Consider the following 23,130-nt stretch of genomic DNA (forward strand, 5'->3'; position numbering starts at 1 on the left):
GATATGGTTCAAATGTGAAATAAATGGATCCGTGTTGAACATATACCAATATAAAAATAGACAAACATATAAAGGATCAAGAATCTTGTTTCAATACAGGCAAATCTCTAGTTTTCAGGAATTCATGAAAATTACAAAATGTTATGAAAAATACAGGATCCAAGACTGAAACTTCTGATAGTACTTTAAACTCAGAAAATGAAACTGATTAAATAATGTTTAATACGGTAGGAGGTGTATTCTGCATTTTGTCCCCCCCCCCCACATTTTTTTAATGCTATATTAGTGCTTTCTGAATCTGTTAGATTTGGTCAGAGGTAGATGTCAAAAAAGTCAAGATGGCAGCCATAACCATATAATCAAAGCCCTGCCTCTCTTTTACATGCATTTCAACAATGTAAAAAAGGTGGGGCTTTGATTATATGGTTATGGCTGCCATCTTGACTTTTTCGACATCCACCTCTGACCACATCTAACAGATTCAGAAAGCACTAATGTACCGGAAAAAGTCTTGACTATTGTGGCCTCACTCTTCAGACAGTGATCCAAAGAGTGAGGGTAGAGGGCTGAAGATATCAGGACATGAAAGAAGTTCTATTCTAGCTTTTCCCTGATCAGGATATTAGAGATGATACACTGATTAAAAGAGTAAAATATTCTATTTCTTAGCTATTTGATAATTTAATATTTGACAAGCTATACATTGCACCTAAAAGTAAAAAAAAAAAACTGTTACTGAACAACCATGATTAGTACCATTAATTTTAAAAACCATTAGAATAAACCTGAAGAGTTCTACACACACACACACAAATTCAAAAAACCCTCTATTTGCATAAATCTCCAGGTCTCATTTTTACAGCTGTTGGCTGTTCTGTCAGCAAGATAGCTGCATTTCTGATTCCTTTTAGCATAACTGGTGGGAATTATATCTTTCAACTAAAAATATCTTGCTTTGAAAGAAAGATTGCTACTTTCCAAAGTTAAAATCACTGTATACAGCCGTATTATCTTAAAACTAATGTTTTTCCGATGCAGAGGTTGTCACTTACAGGAAACATTTTAATTATCCTGGAACACTTTTGGAATGAAGCATATTTTAAATTGGTGGTTTTGATTTTCTTAAAGGACAATATGATACTTTAAAAAAAAGTTCAAAAATAAATGCAGCACCATTTAATATTAGAACTAGATAGTTACCACCAAGAAATAATGTAAATGATACTCGTTTTCTTTTCTGTGTCTTGCTATATGATCCAAAACATTCAGATCTGTATAAGGATTTAGTCAGCATACACTATGTGGGTTAGGCTGAGAATCACATTGTGATCTGCATTCAAAGGCAGATACAGAGTTGAGTTCAGAGTTAGTGCTTACAGATGATTGGGGGAAAGTTATGATTAAAGTCTATCTGAATGTAATATTTGTGGCATGCTAGAAGATAGAAACTTGAGAATAGAAACTTGGGGAACTTTTTTCCATATCTGAGAAACAGTACATGGAAAACACTGATGAAATATAGCCTGCTAGCTATAGATAAAATGAGGAAGGGTACTTAACTATGGTTTTACAACTGTACTACTGAAATGCAGTGGTGTTCCTTGGATTTTACAAAGGTTTGTTGCTGATAATTCTGTAATGTGTTTTGGATTAACAAGCATGCTAATGATAGGATATCTGGGATATTGGGAACTCCACTAATAAACAGAAGCATGCAGTTTATACCAATAATACCATCAGAGCAATATGCCAAAAGCCAACCACTTGTTCATCAGCCAGATTGTCACGACAGTCACAATGGTGCTTATTTGCTTATTTCAGTGAAGGATATCCAACTGGATTGATTGTTTATGTTTTGATTTAGGCTTTCATGTCAATGTTTCAAATCTTGACACAGGAAGGATGGGTAGATGTCATGGATCAGACTCTTAATGCTGTGGGTCATATGTGGGCACCTGTTGTCGCTATTTACTTCATATTATATCATCTTTTTGCTACCCTGGTAAGTTGCATGCACTATATATACAAGTATGCATATACACATTTTTGAAACATCTTTCATGCTAAGTCATGAGTGCAAAACTAAGCCTGAACCCAAACATTTATATGAACAAGCTAGAGCAGTGGCTCATTAGCCTAGTATTGTCAGTAGACCTCCAAGGATTCATGTGAGAATTTGTCCCAGCCCTATCAAAAGATGGCAGGAACTGAAATGTGAACTTTCTGCATGCCAAATATGTGTTCTATCACTACTTTACATTACATGCAAAGTAGCTGGACTTGCAGGACAGAAACAGCACAAAGAATTGCTTTTCCCTCTCTTCCTCTGCTGATCAGTTCTCCTATGCAATTGCTTCTGGGCATTTTAAGTTTACTTTTACAGAAGAAAAATTGTCAGGGAGAGAGATCACAGGAACAGGAGAAACTGAACGTTTTTTCTTCTGATTGATCATCTGTGGTACGTGCTTCTCTCTACTCCTTGCATTATTATACCAATCACAGATTGGGAGTTAGTATTTCCCAAGATAACATCTAGCTTTACTTTGTATTGCCTTCCTGCAATATTTGGGCTTTTGCAGAAGTCCTCTTCATGCTTCGAATTGTCATGTGTCCTACTCAGAGATACTCAGAAATAGCAGTAAGCAACATGCTTTATTTGCTTCATGCAGTTAATTTTTTCACCAGTAGGTGGGTTAACAGTGCTGATCAGGGCTGGAGGAAGAAGAAACTTGAGTTCTGCCCCACCCCAAGATATACATAATTACTAGCTGGGCTTCATCACCAAGCCAAAATATTTTTTTATTTTCTAAACACTTTTACTGATAATTGAGTTGAGGACTTGGCTGGGCATCACTTTTAATTGTATTATTTGGATGCTTGGCTTTTATTTGCTGTAATAAATTGCACTGTTTTAATATATAACTGGCACTTTGGACAAATATTGCTACTGGGATCCTAGAAATGGATACCCAGTGAGACAAATGCCTGTGCAGAATTGTTTGGCAGATACAACTTACCTTTTTAGCACATGAATTTTCCCTTGTGAATAAAGGCAACTGTGTTAATTCTGGAGTTCAGGTCTATAACATGTGGTGATCTGTGTTTACAAAAAATACAAAGTGTTTTTAAACAAGACCATGCTCCACCTTTAACAGCCTAATTGTTAACATCCTGGATCACAGCAAAACAGGGATCATAATGAAGCAAAGACTTTCTATACTTTCATTGAATTGCAATCTTCCCTTAGCTGTAATTAAACTGAAAGCTAATAAAAGACTTGGGGCAACAGCTGATAATTAGGAGTTAGTACAGTGCTTTCCTATTTTATGATGTCCAAATGAGCACATGGGAAATGTCATTACACTATGGCATAGTAACATAAGAAGCAAACCAACAATTAATTTGACATACATACATACATACATACATACATACATACATACATATATATATATATATACACACACACACACACACACACACTATAAGGTTCAGTGTCCAGTGTATTTTGGAGCAGTTTGCAGAAGCCAAATGACCTTTGAATTGCACAACAAAGTGAAGGGATGCAATTTTAGCAGATCTCCATTGCTTTATACTTCTAGGATGTAGAACAAGTTCCTTTTATAAGAAATCTCATTAAACTGAAGAAACGTAAGGATTAATGGTATCTAGTGCAAGGTTGGCAACTGCAACAGTATCCTCTTCTACCGAGTCACTGTTCTATCCAGTAAGGGAAGGATTGTTCCTTTTTTTGCCTAAAGTATAGTTACCCCTCATCTAGGACCCAGATTCAGGTTTCTAGAGCTTATATTCTCTTCTATTCTGGAGATAAATATCCTTTTAATGAGTACAGATTTTCCCCATCCCCTTTCCGACATAGGTATTATCCCAGTATGTAGACATTAATGTCTATGCATATACATGTACGTATGCATACCTTAATAATATCATTATGCAGAGTTGTTGGCAAGGGGATCAGGGAGCGAGGCTGAAAGCCACATTATGCAAGCTCCAACCCTTTTGCATGCACATTGTGACATCACAGGTACATATGGAAGGGGCAGAACTTGCATCAGAATGGCGCAACAATGCTATCATCATTTTAACAAAAGCACTGGATCCTGAGGATGCCCCTGTCATGGTTAATAGTTATTTAGCACTGCTGTAAAACTTCAGTAACCATGACAAAAAAGCCTAGGAGTAGTGACAGAGACACAAGCAATAAAAGCAGCAGGAAAACATTGCAGCAAATGATAACTTTCAGAACTCAGAAGGAGAAGGCGGGTAAAGTTCAAGAGTGCTAATTGTATGCACTTGGAAACGGATTCTGTAGATTGCTGAGAGAAATGAATGGTTTTCACAGCAGAGGCTAAGATAGAAGTTACATTTGAAAAGCAAAAACTGTTAGGAGTGAAGTCTATTATTAAAACTCAAAAGGGGATGGTGGAAGTTAAATAATAAGTTGAGGTTTAACTGTTCTTTTGTGATTATGCTCTAGATTTGTTTTTGACATTCAATAAAAATCTTCATTCTGTGCCTGTCATTCTCAGCCACAGAGATGGGAAAGAATCAGCTTAAACTGCACTGTATTTTACACCTACTGCACAATTCTTTGAACAAATCTTAGAACAGCTTTTCATTTAGCTTTTAGTTGGAGCAGTAGCCTGAAGGAGGGCTGAGCTATTATACAGTATATACAGTATGTATGTATATGTGTGTGTATATACATAAGCAATCCATAAAATCCCTATCCAGAGATCTAAATGTTCTGCACATATCTCCTTCCTCTATTTTGGATTTTTTTTTCATGTTTACTTCACTAAAAGGATGCTACTTTATTTTTAAAAAATTAAGTATTCAGTTCTTTTTTTTTAATTTTGTAGATTCTGCTGAGTTTGTTTGTTGCTGTTATTCTAGACAACTTGGAACTTGATGAAGATCTAAAGAAACTTAAACAAGTAAGGTTGTTCATGTTGGATGTTATTTATACCAAAAACATACTGTGATGTGTTCTCATCTCTCTTGACAATGTAGATGCCAACATTATATTCAGAAAGTAAAATAAGTAAGACATCTGTATAGTTTACTAAAACCTGAAATGCCTAAATATTAAAGATCAGTTGAAGAGGCGACGGGAAGGATCATCCTATAAGTATTTGTTGAGCATTCAACAATTCATTCTTAATGGTTTTAGCCCAATACCACATTTATCCAAATAATTACCTGAGAATCCAGGTGCTTGTATCATTTTACATTTCCTGAGAAACATAACAATAACCTGTGCTCCTTCCCCCCCTCCCTTCTTGGCCCTTCCCCATTGTCACGACAACCCAGCTGCCAATCCAACAGCAGCGTTGGTCAGCAGGAGGGGAGACAAGATGGCTCCCTGGGAGCTCTGCAGCTACAGGCCGCATGACGAATAGCCCAAACAGACAGAGCCAAGGCGCAGGAGTAAAAAATAAAGCGGAAAAACTAAAGGAGGGACCGTCCTGCCGAGAAAGAGGCAACAGGAAAGGAGGCAGCCGCTGGGAAAACCGGGGAGAGGGAGGCCTTTTTTCCTTCCCTCAGAGCTGGCAGAGGTAAACGTTTCTCCGGCCATTTCCCTCAGCTGGAACCAAGGTTGGGAAGAGGAGAAGCCCAGCCAGGAGCAAACAAGCAGAAAGGCAAAAAAGAAGTCAAGACTTTGGCGGAACAGAAGCCGAGAAAGACAGATCAAATTCTGTAGAAAAAGGAGTGTACTGCGGCTCTATAGAGAGGGACGACAGAGATATACAGGGATTAAAACAACAGAAATAGATCAGCAGTCAACAAATGTATTAGAGATAGAGAATAGAAAGAAATGAAGATACAGTGAAATTGGACTTTAAAGAATGTAGTGTAGATACAAAGCCTATAGAAAATATAGTTAAGCTAAAATATAATTTTTTATTTAGATTAATTTCTGAACTAGTTGAAGGTGTTTATAATTTACCTTCCTTTCCTTTCCTTTCCTTTCCTTTCCTTTCCTTTCCTTTCCTTTCCTTTGGTAGCCTTCCCCTTTTGTAAAAATAAAAGTCTCCCACATCCACCGAAGGGAGATACAAAAACCCAACCGTCTAAGTTTCCAGTTTGTTGTGTCTATTGACACAGCAGGTCAACCTGGTTATTGATGGTTCAGAAAGGAACCTGTGACAGCGCAGAAACCTCCTGCATGAAAGCATAAATACTTTTGAAAAAAAACAACCACCACCATTGCTTGGGAGTGTGGGCTTGTTTCATGATTAACAAAGTAAGCAGAAGATGGATTGACTGATTGATTGATTGATTAAATTTGTGTGCTGCCTACCCCCAACAACTCTGGACAGCTCACAAGTAAGCATCATTTTAAAATTACAATAAAAAACCAAAATAAGAAAAAAAGATAACAAGGTGACAGAACCAGATGGAAACTGAAAAAAATAATCCAAGGGGGCTTCACTCGCCCTCGCTAAAGGCCTGGGAGAAGAACCTTTCAAAACACCAGTAGGGTGGTGTCTGTCCAGATCTATGCAAAGCCCAGAAAAAAGGTAAGAAATAACAAGACAAAGAAAGTAAAGCCAGAAAATAAGGAAAGGAAAATAAAATAACTAATCTAGTTTAAGCTAACACCCTACATCATGCTTCTCAATACTGTTCTACCTGCACATTGTACTTACTTCTGTGGCATCCATATACCACTTCATGCATTGCCTTTAGTTCTCTTAACTTCTCACTTCTGTTTTTGAGGATCTCATCCCCTCCAAACAGCCATGACTTCCCAACCCTTCTTCTTCCTTTCATTCACTTATTCACTTTTCTGTCATATATTAGTTTTGTGCCTTAGTCCTCGCTCATTTTCTCTATATGAACAACTTGTTTTATACTAGTCACTCACTGTCCTGTTCAGACTATGCAGCCAGGCAAGATCTTACAAAACACTGTTTATTAAATAACTATTTACAATAATTAAGTCCTTAATACGAAGACTTGAATCAAGAAACCCAACTGGGCATAACAGGCAGCAAAACAGGACTCTCACTGGACTGGTAGACTGGATGCAACTGGAACACAGTGTGCTGGAGGCAACAGATCTCGAACTGGAATGGTGTGCTGGAGCTGTTCTGACACTGGATCACTGGCAATCTGGAACTGGATAGGGTCTGGACATGGCAATTGGAGCTTGGAAGCAGGACTCGAACTTGGAACAAGGCTAGACTCAGCTGGAAGACCTGGACTAGGTGGACTTCTCAGGACTGAAGACTTGGAGCAAGACTCAGAACTTGGAACAAGGCTGGACTCAACTGGAAGCCCAGGACTAGGTGGAATTCTCTGGACTGGGAACTGGGAGCAAGGCTGGAAACTAGGAGCAAGACTGGACTCAGCTGGAAGCCCCAGACTAAGCTGAGCTCTCTGGACTAGAGGCTTGAGGCAAGGCTTGAAACTTGGAATGAGACTGGATTCAGCTGAAAGCCCCGGACTAGACTGGATTCTCTGGACGGAGGGCTTGAAGCAAGACTTGGACCCTGAAGCAAGGCTGGACTTGGCTGGAGATCTCGGGCTGGACTGGCAACCAGATCCTGAGCAAGATAGTTGTGAAATTCCTGGACATGACTGAGTAGACGAAGCACCGTTGCTCTGGATCGAAGGCGAACGGTGACACTGGAGTTTCGGAGTGTGACTACGCTGCTGAGGAGATCGCGGAGTTTCGAGGCTGGAAGCAAAGTGGAGGCTGTTGGGCGCGGCTGACGCTGATTCCTCAGTTGCAGCAGACTCAGGATTCAATCCCTCCTCATGGGGGAATGAGGGCACTGGTTCCTCTTCGGCAACGGACGCTGTCTCTGACATTGGTAGGGACTCTTCTTCCAAAGCTGCAGGCTTGGAGGATCGGTTGTCTCCAGCAGCTTGCTCGTTGCGTGGCTGCCTTTTATTCTGTTCTTTGGCACACTTGGAGTCTCCTGTAGCGAATTGGGCTGCTTTCTCCTGCGCGCGCTTTTCAGCCTGTCATTGGCACGTGCTGATTGGAGGATTCTAATCCTCCCCCGAATCTTTCCCAATCAGCCCCATGGATTCTTCCCACACTGCTGACTCTTCCTGGAGTTTCGTTTTCCCAATTTCAGCTCAGTAAGTTTCCAATTCCTCCTCTGACTCAGAAAGAGTTTCACTTTCCGAGTCAGAGGCAGGCTTGGTTCTGACACTTTTGTATTCAGTCCAAAGTCATTCAGCACCCATTCATTCTTAGTCCTATCTCTTCCTATTTTGCCACACAATTTTGGTTTAAATTTAAATTCAGTTTAAATTCCCGCTGAATTCAATTTACTTGTTGTTTTTTCAATATACCTATCACTCAGTTATAAGAAACAGAAGTATAGTCTTTTACCCAGTGAAGCAGCATATTTCTTGACTGCTGGTTCCTTTACTGATGATAATTGATCCTAAAAGGCAGAAGCTATCCACCATTGCAATATTTTCACTTCTAAGGCTGCTTGCTGTACCTGTAGTCATTAGTTTGGTCTTACTTATATTTAATCGTAGTCCTTTTTTTTTACTCTGCTTCTTTACTTCCATTACTAGAATGTCCAGATCATTTGCATTTTAACCTATCATGGTAGTATCATCAACATAGTGCACATTATTGACGTTTCTTCCTCCAGTTGTAAAATCATGGTCACTTTCTTCAAATCCAGGTTCCCTCATTATACAACATATTGGTTAAATAAATAAGGGGATAGTATACAGCCTTGCCTCACTCCTTTGTCAACATGGAGCCATTCTTTTTTGCCACGTTCTATCTGAACTGTGGCTTCCTGACCCATATATAGACTTCTCATGAGGACAATGAGATTCCCATTTTCCTAAGGACAATCCACAGCTTGACATGATTGACAATCAAAAGCCTTTCCATAATCAATGAAGCAAACGTTGACTTCTTTTTGGTTTTCTTTGGCTTTCTCAATTATCCAGCAGGCATCAGAAATATCTCTTGTTCTTTGATTCTTTGTAAAGCCAGCTTGAGCATCTCACACTTCCCTTTCCATATACAGCTATAATCTGCATTGGATGATCCTAAACATTATTTTGTTAGCATGTGAAATTAAGGCTGTTATATGATAGATGCACATTCTGTTAAGTCTCCTTTCTATGATATTGGATGTAGACTGACCTCTTCCAATCTGCTGATGTTCTTCACTCATCCCTCCCAGGAATACACACACACACCCTTCAACAAGAGCAGGACTTGAGTAGGGGGAAAAAATACTAAAGATGTAAGAAAATAAGGAATTGCTGTTTTGGAATCAACGATTGTCCAGCTGTTAAATGATAATGTAAGAAATGGGGTTTCCTTGAGGTAAACATGGTAGAATATATGGCTTAACACTGACTGCAGTTGTGGAATATTGAAGAAAGTGGCCTGTGTTATGGTGTGTTTCTGTGTTTTAATTCAGTGGCATTTTGACTTCTCTGTAGTAAGAAAAAAAATGGTCTGGAATATAATTGTTTCATTTTCATCTGCCCCATTTTCATAATGGAAATGGCTTTGTATCATTGTAGAAGGGATTACTGTTCTCCATCTGTAATTAAAAAACTAAATGGAACACTAAGAGATAACTGGCTAATTTACTGTGTGCTGATTCTTCAGAAATGTCTTCTGCATACCAATTGGCATTACTCTTTACAGAATTCAGCTTGGTTTATTTTCATGTTCCATTTGCCAAACCATAAAGACTGAAGCAAAAGGAAGCTCCCTTTGATAATTAGTTTTGTTTGGAAGAAATTCTTTCTCATCAACTTTTTCCAGCCATTCATTATTTCCAAGAGAATCACCTGCAGAACAAAACTGTGGTTGTTCTCTTACGTTTATGTCAAAGATCACAACATTTGCCAAATTGAAGAACCCACTAATTTAAGCATAAAAACGGTAACATACTTGAAAGCACTTGCTGTTTGAGAACTATAGTAAGTGCTTCACAGTCACAAAGTATCTTGAACTTGGGAAAGGAAGTGTTAACTGTATTACTCTAAAATTGGTACAAATAGTGCAGGAACCATTGCAATATACTGTATATGTTCTAAATATAGTTAAGAGTCACTGGGATCAGTATATTGTGATAGCAAATTAAAAGCATCATTTTCTACTGTTATCATAAGTGTTTGATAGTACTGTGAGAAATAGTTACAGAGTACTATTTATCTGTAACATAACATTCAGCTAAGTTTAAAAAGATCTAGTAATAGCATAATAATGTATCCTGTATGGAATGTTGCCTTATTGGTAAATTGTGTTAGTAGGAAAGAGGGACAGCATGATTTTAGCCCAAACAGGATAACTTTATAGTAAAAGGAATTGCCAGTCTCAATTGTGGTCGCTAAAATGGGATTTGTGTTCTCTAAGATCAGCAGGATCCTCCCTGCTCAATACCCTATTGTTCATACAGGTGACATGGTAAAAATACACATTAAAGCTCTGGACTTTCCATATCATTTTGGTTATGGATTATTTTTTTCTGCTTTCTTCTAGCTAACTATATGGTTTTTATCTGTCCTTATTTACAATGTTTTGCATTGGTTTTAGGATTCTTCACTTTTTGTGAAAGTATAGTCCAGAGATTTAGGTTTTGAATTAGGACAAGGGAGACCCAAGTTCAAGTCCATCCTCAACTCCTGGGTGACTTTCAGCTAGTTTCTCTCTTTCATCCCAAGTCACCCCACAAATGTTGCTGCAGGAAAAACGAAAAGAGATAGTAGTATATATGCTTCCTTGAGTCCTAGAGAAAAAAATGGGATATAAATCTAAGAAATAAATTACATTTGCTGAATCCCAGAGAGTCTACTGCCAACTAGATTCACCATCCCTCAAACATTATTGTACTCTTTACTATACCCAAAGTTACAGTTGTACTATACACAAAGTTACAAGAGACAGACAATAACAATTCAGCACTGGGACAGTGTCACAGTGATTGATGCTCCCCTTCCCTGTATATCCATCTGAAGCGGTCACTAAGTGAAACCATGACTGTGTTTATGATCTTACTTCAGCTTTCCTTTGCTTTACAGACCTGTGAAGGTCATAAATGTGAGGATTGGTCATAAAGTTACTTTTTCATCAGCATCATAACTGTGAACAATTGCTAAACAACGCAGTTGCTAAACGAGGACTACCTCTATGTAAAAAGTAGAGACATGGCGTGCTGGTGACATTATTTTTAAAAGTAGAAAATGTCTGTGGGTTTACCACTTCATTACCCTTTGCTGATTTCTAAGCTTTCCTTTGCTTACTGTTTTGCCTTGCCCTATCCATATCATATAATTCCTGTAATTCAGGAATAACAATCACTACTACTTAAAAATATAAAAAAAAATGTAAACTATATGCTAATCAGAAAATATTTCTACTATTTAAACCTCATATGGTTATCTCTTTGCTGTATACTTTAATATACCTCCTTGTCTCTGTTCCTTGACTCTTCTGAACCAGTCAGTTTCTCTAAATTCAGTTCCTATAGCAGTTTTGTGAACAATAAGGTAAATCAATTAGGGTTTCAGCTGAGCAATTCACTCCAAAATATAGCATATTGCAAAAAATATCTTCACATCTTTACTGTTTCCTTACCTTGCCCCTGACAATTATGATTCCAGAGAAACAGATATGAGACTGGAACTTTCAATCATTCCATCCTCAAACACTTGATATGAGACATTAAGCAGAGTTGGACCTACTTAGCAATTGAACGGGAAGAGTAAATCTGAAGCTTGCATGCTTCCACTTTTGACTGGTCACAACCCCCATTATATTCTTTAATCCTAGGACCAGTCAAGAGATACTTTATTTCACAGAGTGTAGGTTTTCACAGCTGGTCTTTACTGGTGAAATGACTTGCAGGTAATCCCATGTGACACAATATAAGCTGACATTTCACTAGCTGTGCTGCTAGTTTCTTCAGATCAGATCTAAAACTGAACTGGGCAACAGATGTCACGTCAAGTTCAGTTTCAGATCAGCTTCGAAGAAGCAAGCAGTACAGCTAGAGAAATGTCAGCGCATATTAATTATTTCACACAGCATTACCCAGGAGTTATTTTATTATTACATATTATATTTGTTTGACAAAATAAACATTTTAAAACATGGGTGAAGACTAAGAAATTCTACTTGCATCACACAGAAAAGAGTTTATCTGAGATGAAACCCCATGATCTTTGGTGTCAGGCAACCATTCCTAACTACGATGAAATCAGAATGATGAAAAGTGCATTACAACATCATGATGCATGTTCCACCCTTTCATGATGTAACAACGCATGTTTCAGCATTTGCTCTATTTACCCCACTCCTGCAGACATCTATGTCCAAGTCATCATCCACTTCTTTTTAATTCAGCTCACATTCTTTATTGTATTTTTTTTCAAAGTTTTATTCTTTTGGGAAAGATCTGTCCTCTTATACAACCTCTCATACCTCTCAGTATTTTTCTTCCTATTATATATTTATGACTCAAAAGCAGATTTTCATACTGAAAACATTTTTGCAATTATGTGCTGCAGTACCCATATCATGTGTACCAACTTTGTAAACATCATTTTTCTATGTATAAATACAGTATATTAACCGTTTTGGCTAATAACTTTGTTTTCCCCTCAACTTTTTATGATAACAGTGCACACAGAGATGACACACAATAATCTTATATTTCCAAGCACTGCTGCCTTTTAAACTTTTCTTTGTTTTGCAGTTATTTTCTATACACAAACACACACAGACACATAACAAATTGCCTAGTGATTCTCTCCGGTACCCCAACACTGTGTAAGATTAGGCACAGGGCTCCTTCTACCTGTGCATTGTTCATAATAAGGTGAAACAGATCATAGCCACAGCTGTCAGTACAAGAACACATTCACTACTCACAGATTTCATTTTGCATGTGTAAATTCCCCAATTGTTCCACTTGGCATCATTTCTTAAAATACCTTAGATATCAGAGCTAGGAAAGAGCTGAGAGGACGTGTAGTCCTCAAAAACATCCAGAAGTCCATCACAGAGGGTCCTAGCCTAACTTCTAGTGGGGGGATGTTCCAGAAAGTAGGCACCATGATGAAGAAGCGTCATTTTCTGGTTTCATCTCCCTTCACCTCATAGAAGTGGAATATGGCTGAAAGAGTAACAGGGCAATTCACTGTTATATTTCTATTGCAGGTTGCAGGGCTGTGCTAAGACTAACTTTTAGTCCTACTCCAGTGTACTGTTCTATTAATGCTGCAAGTTGGAGGAAAGGCCTAGACTGATTTAAATGATACTGCAGCAGAAATGTACTGGGGGATATGTTAAAGCAGAAAATCCTGCCATTGATACAAGCCATTCATAAAGTCAGATAACACGTACCTCAGAGGTACACTGCAACAATTTCTGGCAAGACTCTACTTGTCTGTAGATGAATATAAATATTGCCACTACATCTTAAGCCTTAGCCATGTCTTCTTCAAAAATTAGCTAGTCACAAATAAGTGCTGCCTTAGTATATAGTAATGCTATATACAGTACCATTAGCATAGAATGTGTCAGTTTGCTTCAGTTAGATTCTTGTGTGTAAACAGGGATTTTTCCTTTATGTCTGCAGCATCTGAATTGTCCCTTAATAATAAAAAATAGACTTTCAGCCTACTGCAGTTATGCAGAAGCTTTCTACATTTGTATAGACAGACCATACCTATGTCATGACAGATAGGAATCAATAAGCAGTGCTCTCTGAACAAGGAAATGAAGTGGTAGGAAAAGGATACTTGTCTGAAGCTTGCTGGTGGTGAGGGGGTGGGGTTGTTGAGCGGGGTGCCAAATAATTTTGAGTGAGTGGGGAAAAATTAATGAACATACAAGCACAATAGGTTTTCAAGTTTTATTAGCAAACTTGATATAGACAGACTTGTACAGTGTCCTTCTGTCAACAAATATTGAAGAGACTCACTTTCTTCCCTTTCTCAAACCATCTAAATTTAGGGACATGCCACTCTGGATTCCATAATATATTTTTTTCTATGATTTTGTATTACTTGGAAGTCAGCACTATTGAACTGAATAACATGTACTGTGAGTAGAGATTTAAATTGTCAGGTTGTGAAATCAGTGAAGCAACTTAAATTATTTAGAAAATAATTGAGTGGCAAGCATATTTCCTTGCAGAATTCTCAACCCCTCTACTGTCTCTACAGGTAAAGGAAAAGAGCTTTAGATAATAGTTATTAGTGAATAACTAACTTCCGTGGCAAACTTCAAATTGTAGGATGCTTTCCTATTTTTTTCTTCAGCCTTAGCACAAAATGAATGCACCCAGCATCATCCTAATGGCTTTTAGGACATTATAGTCTTCATTCTCATGGAACAGAGTTTTTAATGTGTTTCTTTGGGGAATCTTTTCGTGCTTAATGAATAGAAAAACAAACAGTTTCTTTTAATGTGTTTTATGAAGCACGGTTTATCCCTTGATCTAACAAGGTAGGAACATATAAAATGAATGTTCCCACAGGGGCGTTGAGAGTAAACCATATCCTCAGATAAACCTTCAGAAATTAAATTCAAGTGCATCCCTGAATTAAAATTCCAAATGTATGTTTGAAGAGCACTTAGCTATAAACTGTCAATCTGTAGACTAGTATAAAGTCCTCATGAACAGAAAGTTTTAAAAGAGAAATGCATGGTTCTAGTAAAAGATAAATTTCAAATTAAATTATATCAAATACTTGATATAATTCAAATACTTGGGAAGTTCTAAATAGGCCACTGGTAATACTATCATTTTGTAAAAGTCAATAAAGAATTTCATAAATATCAACCTACTGCCTATTTCAGTATTAACAAAAATCATCTAACTCACATTTGTTAAAGTACAGAAAAGTAATCAGCATGAGAAGTAGGTTATTTTTACTTTGTTTCTTAAATGTTGCTATATGTTAAACTGCTTAGTGTTTCTGATGGCATTGCAAACAAAGAAAAGAAAAAAGCTGTAATATCTTTAGGTAAAAGTGTTCTGTTACAGCATTCAGCTTACTTAGATTTTTTTTAAAAGCTAGTGAAAGAACATGCTATTTTTATAAATAGTGCCAGACACTACTGCTGCCACTGGATTTTTTATATGATTGTCTACAGTTTAGATGAATATATTCCAGGAGTTCACAGCTTTGGGGATTTTTTTCCTCGAATATTTCCTTGTGAAGTCCTAGATCTTTAATGTATCAAAATAGTTTTGAACTGAAAACAAATCCAATACTTTTAATAAAAATAATTAACTTGAAAAGGAAACAAAGAAGTTTTTTAGTGTTAATACCCAGATGGTACTTTCCTGCTTAGGTAATGTAGGGTTAAACCAGGAGTACCTGGATAAAGCAGGCATCTTGTTCTCCATTTTTATTCTTTGGTCATCATCTATTTTGTATGAGGGTATAGTTACCAGCCCTGAGAAATTTGAGCCAAGGAAGTTGAAATCTGTTCCTAGCCTACTGTCACATCTAGGAATTCTGCTGTGCTAGTGAATTTACTTACTGAATTTACTTACTTTGGGAGTCATCAGAATACATGATGTTCTGAATAAAGGGTACACAAGGCTACGTAATTTAAACTGAATATTTCTTGAATACTCAGTTTGAATGGAATATTACACTTAGTTTGATGTAATATACTGTAGGGGAGGAAGCCAAGAACAGTTTCCTGATTTGGGAATAGAGTTTAAAAAATCACAGTACTTCGACACTTAGGTAAGTCTGAAAGGAAACTGTCATGCTAAAAGCTACTTCTAATTGCAAATTGTAATGCAAACCTACTGCTGCTTCATAGGAAGTCATTTTTTTGTTTGTTGTTCTTGACTAATGGAAACAAGCTGTCTTTGAAATTCTAGCACTGCCTAGAAGTTAGTTTAAAATTCCTGAAATGTGCTGGATTTTATTCTGTTCTAAAAATAACATGTAGATCCTGGCAGAACGAGATACCCTTTAGGCTATAACATAAACAGTGTATTTCAAGGCAAAACACTACCAATGAAAATGTCACAAGAAGCAGCAATTTATTCTCCCTTTCCTACCCAAATTGATTCTGATATTTGATAAGATGGGAACTGACAACAGAGACATTTTGCAAGGCACTGTACTAGTTTGTTTTTCGATCATGAACATTCCAGGCATTATAAATATATTATTATTTTATCTGATACTAAGCCTAGCCCAGTCACAAGCAGAAGAGAAATACAGTTTTGACTGCATCATAAAAATACACTTTTGACTGCATGATAAAACTTTTTTTCTACACAATGCACCACTTTGACTGAAGACCTCTTGAGGAACAGACATGGAGGTTTGCAGGGGTGTGGGATTATGATAATATGTAAGGTAATTTGTCCCATGCTGAGTGGGAATCCCAAGGAAGTTTGTCAAGTGCTATATATGCTGACAGTATCATACAAATAATTCTTTAGGAAAAGCTTCTGATAAACTTTCCTAAGTTCTGACTAAACAAAGAAGCCAAATGAGTTTTACTATGAGTGTATGCAGTCAAAGTACTATATATAAGCAACCAAATGGGAATCTGATGCAAGGCAAGAAGGTGAGTTCTACTATGTATGTAGTACTACCTTTCTGTATATTAAGTTCATCTTGAACAACTGCAACAATAAAATAATAACAAAATTGTTGCAGAGGACCCTAGAGGAAGCAGTTTCAGGCTGGGATTTAATTCAGAGACAGCCTTGATCATGCCTGTAGATAACCTGTGATGGAGCTAGGATGGAGGTAGTACCCCCCTTGTTGTGCTTCTTGATCTCTCAGTAGCTTTTGATACCATCGACCACAGATGGCTCCAGGGTTTGGGAGTCAGTGGCACCATTTCATGGTGGTTCTCCTTCCTTCAGGGCTGGGTCCAGTTAATGTTGGTTATGGGGAGAAAAGGTCACTCTCTAGGCCTGTGGGGTGCTCTTATGATCCTTCTGGACTCTCTTCTGAGGAGGAGGAGGATGAGGAGGAAGTAGATCCAAGAGCTTCTAAATAGTCCTGGAGGGAGTGATTCCAGCAGTGTCGAAGCCAATAACTCCAGTCTGGCTGAGGCAGATCCACCATGTCCCCAGGACTCTGCTTGCATCCACTGATAGCATCTCAGACTCTGAAGTTCATCCACCCAATCCCAAGCAGAGGGATGCTTTAAAATACAACAGCAAAAGGCTGAACTCTGCAGGCTGGCAGGAGAGTAGACTCCAATGAGTAATGTACCTCAGCTGTACATCTGGGTGGTGGCTCAGCCCGGCTTATTTGTTGGTGTCACTCCCTGAGAGAAAACACTGAGAACATCTTTTCAAGCCTAAGCAGTGTTGTGTTTATCTTGTGCCATGCTTTGAACTCTGGATTCAACCTCACCGTGTCTCTCATCTGTTTCCTTGGATTCGTCACTTGTTTATTGGTTTCCTGGTCTCGACCCATGCCAAGTCTTGACTATGTTACAATTGCTGTCTTTAGCTTTAGATAAAAAGGACTTTTTGCTATTAAGAATTCTTCCTGAATTTGCTTGTCTCTGGACTGTGGCAAGCATCCAGCTTGCTATCTTGCCGGCACAGAAAAGGTGCAGAGGATTCAACACTCTGTCTCATCACGTTCAACATCTATGTGAAACTGTTGGGTGGGGTCATTCACAGGCCTAGGGTTTACTATCATCAGTACGCTGATGATACCCAATTATATCTATCAATCCCAGGCTGGCCAAGTAAGGCTATAGAGGTTCTGTCCCAGTGCTTGGAGGCTGTGCAGGCCTGGATGGGGAGGAGCTGCCTCCAACTCAAACCTACCAAAATTGAATGGCTGTGGATATTAGGCCCAACTGGATCTGGAAATATTCTATCCTTAACTTTGGATGGGGTTGCACTTCTACATTCAAGGGTGGCATGCAATCTCCTGCTCGATGAGCAGGTGGTAGCTGTGGCTAGGAAGGCCTTTCCACAACCTCATCTGATGTGCCACTTGTGCTCTTACCTGGGTTGGGAAGCCCTTCAACAGTTACTCTTGTCCTAGTCACCTCATGGCCGTACTGTGCAATGTGCTCTACATGGGGCTGATCTTAAAGACCACTCATAAGCTGCAAGTGTCCAGAATGAAGCAGCACAGGCAGTGATGGGCATACCTCATGAGATTCCCTCTGAGATATTCTGTAGTCTTCACTAACTATACAGTTTTCTTGAGCATGCAGATGAACTACTCAGTTTCCCTATTAGCATGAGCTCAGTAAAAAATAATTTTCTGATGTTAACATTATTCCATACTGACCTCATGCCTGGTATTAGTAATCAGGAAAAAAAAACTAATTGAAAAGCAGCTGTGGAAGCTGCTTAATCACAATGTGCTTGTAGAAGAAAAGAGAAGACTGTATGAGTATTGTGTCCATTCTGATTTTGTACATTATGTTGTGCTTTCTAGTGGTTTAGCTGCAGTTCCCATAATCCTTCATTGTTGGATTAGCCCTCGCTGCGTGCACTGTGTGAGTTTTCGGCAATAAGTTTCTATGTTCCCTGGCTATGAAACCTGGCAATGAAATAGATAGGAGGAAAGTGAACAGCTGAAAATTAACCCCCTGCTGTATTGTTTGTATGTTAAATAGTGTTCCAGCATTGAAATGTACCAGACCGATATTTTTACAGTCAGCTCAGTTCCCACACTGACTCCCATGTTCTTTTGGAGAGTGTCAGTCCAGTTAAGGTTCCAATACATTATCTTTCATCATCAAACCCTATTTCAAATAATGTCCCCTCATCTCCTAAACAATGTATTTCTTTATTTGCTTGTTTATTTACTTACTTATTTTTGGTTCGTTTATAGCTCCTGCCTCAGCAGAAAAGTTCTCAGTAAAAAATGCACAGTACCCAACGTGTTGGGCTTTTCACCCTCACCATGAAGTCACTCAGAGCAGCTGGCCAGTTTTAGGAAAACTGGACCTCCCAGTAGCAGGGCTCTTCATTTTAAATGCAGCATTGATTTCAGACAGATCTGACCTTTTCCAAGACTGTATCGTGTGCATTAAAATAGAACATATTCCTGAGTTCCTGTGAACATTTTATTTTGTCAAATCTGTGTATGTCTTTTTCATATATTTGGCTGCTTAACAAAATGACAAATACATCTTTGAAATGTGTAAATGTAAGTCTTAAACCCATGATAGTGACTCATAAATAAAATGGGAGAAAAGATGACACTGAAAAAGACACCCATTATTTAGTTGTAATCCAAACTTGTTAAAAAATGTTCCAATCTAAACTTGTTTGTGGTTGATATGGTTACATACAATCGTGACATATGCTTGCAAAAATCAGTTTAGAACACTAATACTGGACTTAAACAATATTATTAATATTGGACTTAAATGGACTCCAATAAGGATTATTAGTAAAAAATTATAATTTCTCAGTTGTTCAAATGTAATGGACAAATTATTCAAGTCGTATCAAAATACTATTTATAATACTGGGATTCTTAAAAATCCCCAGTGATAACTCCAGTGTTATTGATGCATTGAACTATGTGTCTCCTCCTCCTCCATCATGCAGTTCCCTGTGCTCCCTGAAAAAGGGTTGGGAAATAATTTATTTTATAGTGCAGTCTTAAACACATAATGTCAGAAGTCCTTCTGGCCAGTAATTCTGGTAATTTGAAGTAGGATTGTAGCCTTAAGAAATTCAGGAAGGAAAATCTTTTGTCCCTTTCTTACTATGCCTCTTCTTGCCCTATTTTCAAGATCTTCTTTCTTATCCTCCAAAGAGACTTTGGGGTACATAGGTAACTGCAGAGGGAAGGAGAATGGGAAAAAAAAACATTTTTGTCAGCTAATATTAGGCTCCACACATTAATGTTTCATTTTTTTCTTACACAGAGGCTTAGAGTCTGATGGAGCCCGCTGTCCCAAAGCCCCACTTTTATGTTCACTGATCAATACAGGCTACTTGATAGTTCCAAGATACTTTTACCAAACGCTTGCAGATTTAGTGCACTAAAACTCAAAAAAAAAAAAAAAAAGAAATGAACTCAGCTATAAGGTTAGATACAGAATATGAAGTTAGAAAAGTTATGGTGAAAAAGGGTTCAGTTGTAAGCCATGGGTGGAGGAGGTTAAAATAATGCAAGCACTTTCTATAAATTGAACAATGCAGAGGAAGAACAAGATATGCGCCACGCTGAGCAAATATTACACCAAAAAGTGTTCAAAGGCACTAAGTGAAGTTAAATGCCTTATACTTCCCAATAGGTAGCATTATCTCAGCACGACAGATGTTGTGAGGCACTGCAGAATGATTTTGAGCTTAGATTATTTTTAAAGCATGTTATTAATCATTACATTGCTTTCAGCATGATGCCTTTTCCTATCCTTGCTTACTCCCTCTTTTGCTAGACTGCTCCACAAATCAGTATTTTTATGTTCCTCAGTTTTGCCCATATTAAAATTGGCCACACTTTATGCTGCCTTGTGCAAAGATAATGTATTTTATTTGCTTTTGGCTTAATGTATAAACTTATCCCAAACACAACATGTGAAGCTGCCACAGGAGAGAAGGCATGGGTTAAAATTGCAAAGGATGGGTTTGCATCATTATGGCTTAAGTGTAGAAGGGATTTCCAAAGTCCTGGTGGGTAGGCCAAAGTTTTCAGCCCATTCTGGGGAGGGGATTTGTCTTGGGGATTTTATGGGTGAAGTATGTGCCTTAATTTTTGCAGCTTTGAATCAAAAGGGCCACAGATATTGGCTCCAACATACTCCCTAGCCAACCCCCTCAAACCTTGCATTAACACTGCAACCTCTAGCCACAGAAAACTACAGTTCTGGTTTAAAAGTAACTTTAGACCTACATCGCTTTTTCATGTTTTTGGTATCTTTAAACAATGTGGCATTCCATCACATTAGTTGGGTCCAAAGAACTTCTTTAGATGTACCTAAAAGCTTTATTACCGGATGAGATATTTGATTCCTTCCCTTTGAAAAACTGGCTGATCTGGAAAAGCTAGACAGGGCCTGTTTGTTACTTGGATGGCAGATCATCAAGAGCTACCTGGCTATAGGCTAACTAAAAACATCAAGAAAAAAACAGTGGCAAACCAATGCTGCATTGCTGCAAAGAAAACTCCATGAAGACAGTAGAAGTGGCACTCAACTTGAGGGGTGCCATATTTTTCCTCTGAGCAGCCATTTTCTTTCCCATAGAGTTTTTGAAATTTTCTTACCTTCAGAAGATCATTGCCATGGAGATGGGAGAAGCCAAGATTCTCCAGGACATGAGAAATGAATTTGATAAGTTCTGTGGATATGTTGCTGCCACTGACAATGGCTCTTCCTTTCTTTTTTATTGTCCGGGGCCCCTTTTAAAATATGAATGCTATAAAACAGTTATCTGTCATTCTTGCTTTTTTGACAGTGCAGATTTATTAAAAGCCTCCTCTCCCCTCCCTTTCTTCACTCTTTACTCTTTGCTGGTGGAATTCCAAGCTCTGTTTTTGTTATTTCCCCATCTTCGATGCCAGTGTTTCCTCTTCCTCCCTCCCCAAATACTAGTTTGCAATTTGGGTGAAGAGCCTTTGTTATCTCTTTGTTTCTCTTAAATGGTTGTCACATCTCCCAGTCTGTTCTGAAACGGTTCTAATTAGTATGCTGCTACTTCCATCCTAAGAATTCGTTGAGGACGATAAGGTGGTAGATAATTGTGACCCTTCCAATGCCCTTAAAGGACTCCTTATCCTTCACTATCCTATCATTAATCTGTACCTTTTGTTTATCCTTCAGCTCAAAGTGTTTCCAGTGCACGTGCACTTTGTTTGTGACAGTGATAGCTATTGGAGGCGGTTATCCTTCCACACCAGAGGCTGAAAGGAGAGTCTGTCCATCAGACACCTTCAAGTCTTTATCTATGATTACATGTTCTCCATCAACTTTCCTAGTGATTATGCTAAATTCAGTTATATGTTCAGTTTGCTTTAGTGAGCCATTTCATTTGGGTAGTTTTTCTTGTGAAGTAGGCTTACTGGAGTATGTAGATTTTGTGATACCAGAATAAACACATATCCGTGCTGAATGTGAGTGGGGTGGGGTGATCTAAGCAGTGCATCTGATTGTGTATGTTTTAAATGATCATCCCTCTATTCTGAGGAAATAGCATACTAGAATTTAGGTTTCTTTTTCCTTTATTGGCTACATTCTACGTCTGCCAAACTATTTCTTTCAAGTTTTTGCACAAGCTAATGGGTGTGTTAGTTCAGAACCATCAGCCACCATGGCTCATTTAAGAAAGTATCTTCCTCCCATTACTGTTGCAAAAGAAATACCTTTACCTATTAGCCATTGAAATGAGGATATAATTCTCATTACAATATGCTCATTCCTTTGGGAATGAGTGTATAGGAAAGCTGCTCAGTGTTAAGTTTGTTAACTGCCTGGGAAACATCCTTCTCCCTTAGTTCTTTGCGTATGTTCTTTCCACCTCTTTCTTCTTCCTGTTTTATTTCTGTTGACTGTTCATTTTATTTATTTTTTTAGGAGTCACATATGGCTGCCCATCTTATATACCTAACTCTTGATGGCTCACAGCAACAACAATAAAAACATGCAGCAATTTAAAAACCGAACATTCAAAAGACAGCACCCGGCTATTGCTTGGAAGTAGCTAGAAGAGCAATTAGCTTGTCTTTGAGGGACAGAGGACAAATTCCTGAACCATCTAGGTGACCTTCAAGTTTATTAATAGGGAGTGGTCCTGCAAGAAATTCCAAAACAAGATTCCTTGGTTTACTAAGAATTTAATGACTTCTAAGTCAATAGGAATTCTGTTTGTAGTCCAAGTCCAAAGCCTAATTCTATTAATGTATAACAGATGCGTCTAAAATGAGTTTATTTTTCTTATAGCATGTTAGAGAACTGTGAAAAAAACATAAAAAAGAATTACAAATATTTATACAACATCCTTTGCATTTTATATCTTTCAAGAAATGGACTGCTTCAGTGTCAACTGTGACAGTAATCTTTAGATATTGAGAAACAGATCTTAGAATGAATATCTTCTGTAGTTCTTTGCTGCCATCTTGTGTTTTTTCAACTGCTTGCATTTGTTGTTCTGAAAAATAAAACCTGATCCCTAA

The 23,130-nt window shown here is 38.0% G+C and overlaps 1 protein-coding gene across 3 annotated transcripts in view; it reads left to right on the top strand.

Annotated features, from left to right (window-relative positions):
- NALCN (sodium leak channel, non-selective) overlaps positions 1 to 23,130 on the top strand; it is a 223,252-nt gene that overhangs the window by 147,071 nt on the left and 53,051 nt on the right. For all 3 annotated transcript variants that reach the window (XM_063304799.1, XM_063304800.1, XM_063304801.1), the window contains 2 exons: positions 1,865 to 2,002; positions 4,884 to 4,958. In XM_063304799.1, the coding sequence (XP_063160869.1) occupies positions 1,865 to 2,002; positions 4,884 to 4,958 (213 nt within the window). The remainder of the gene's footprint in view (positions 1 to 1,864; positions 2,003 to 4,883; positions 4,959 to 23,130) is intronic.

The sequence above is a fragment of the Candoia aspera genome, chromosome 5, assembly GCF_035149785.1.
Source record: "Candoia aspera isolate rCanAsp1 chromosome 5, rCanAsp1.hap2, whole genome shotgun sequence".
Lineage (NCBI taxonomy): Eukaryota > Metazoa > Chordata > Lepidosauria > Squamata > Boidae > Candoia > Candoia aspera.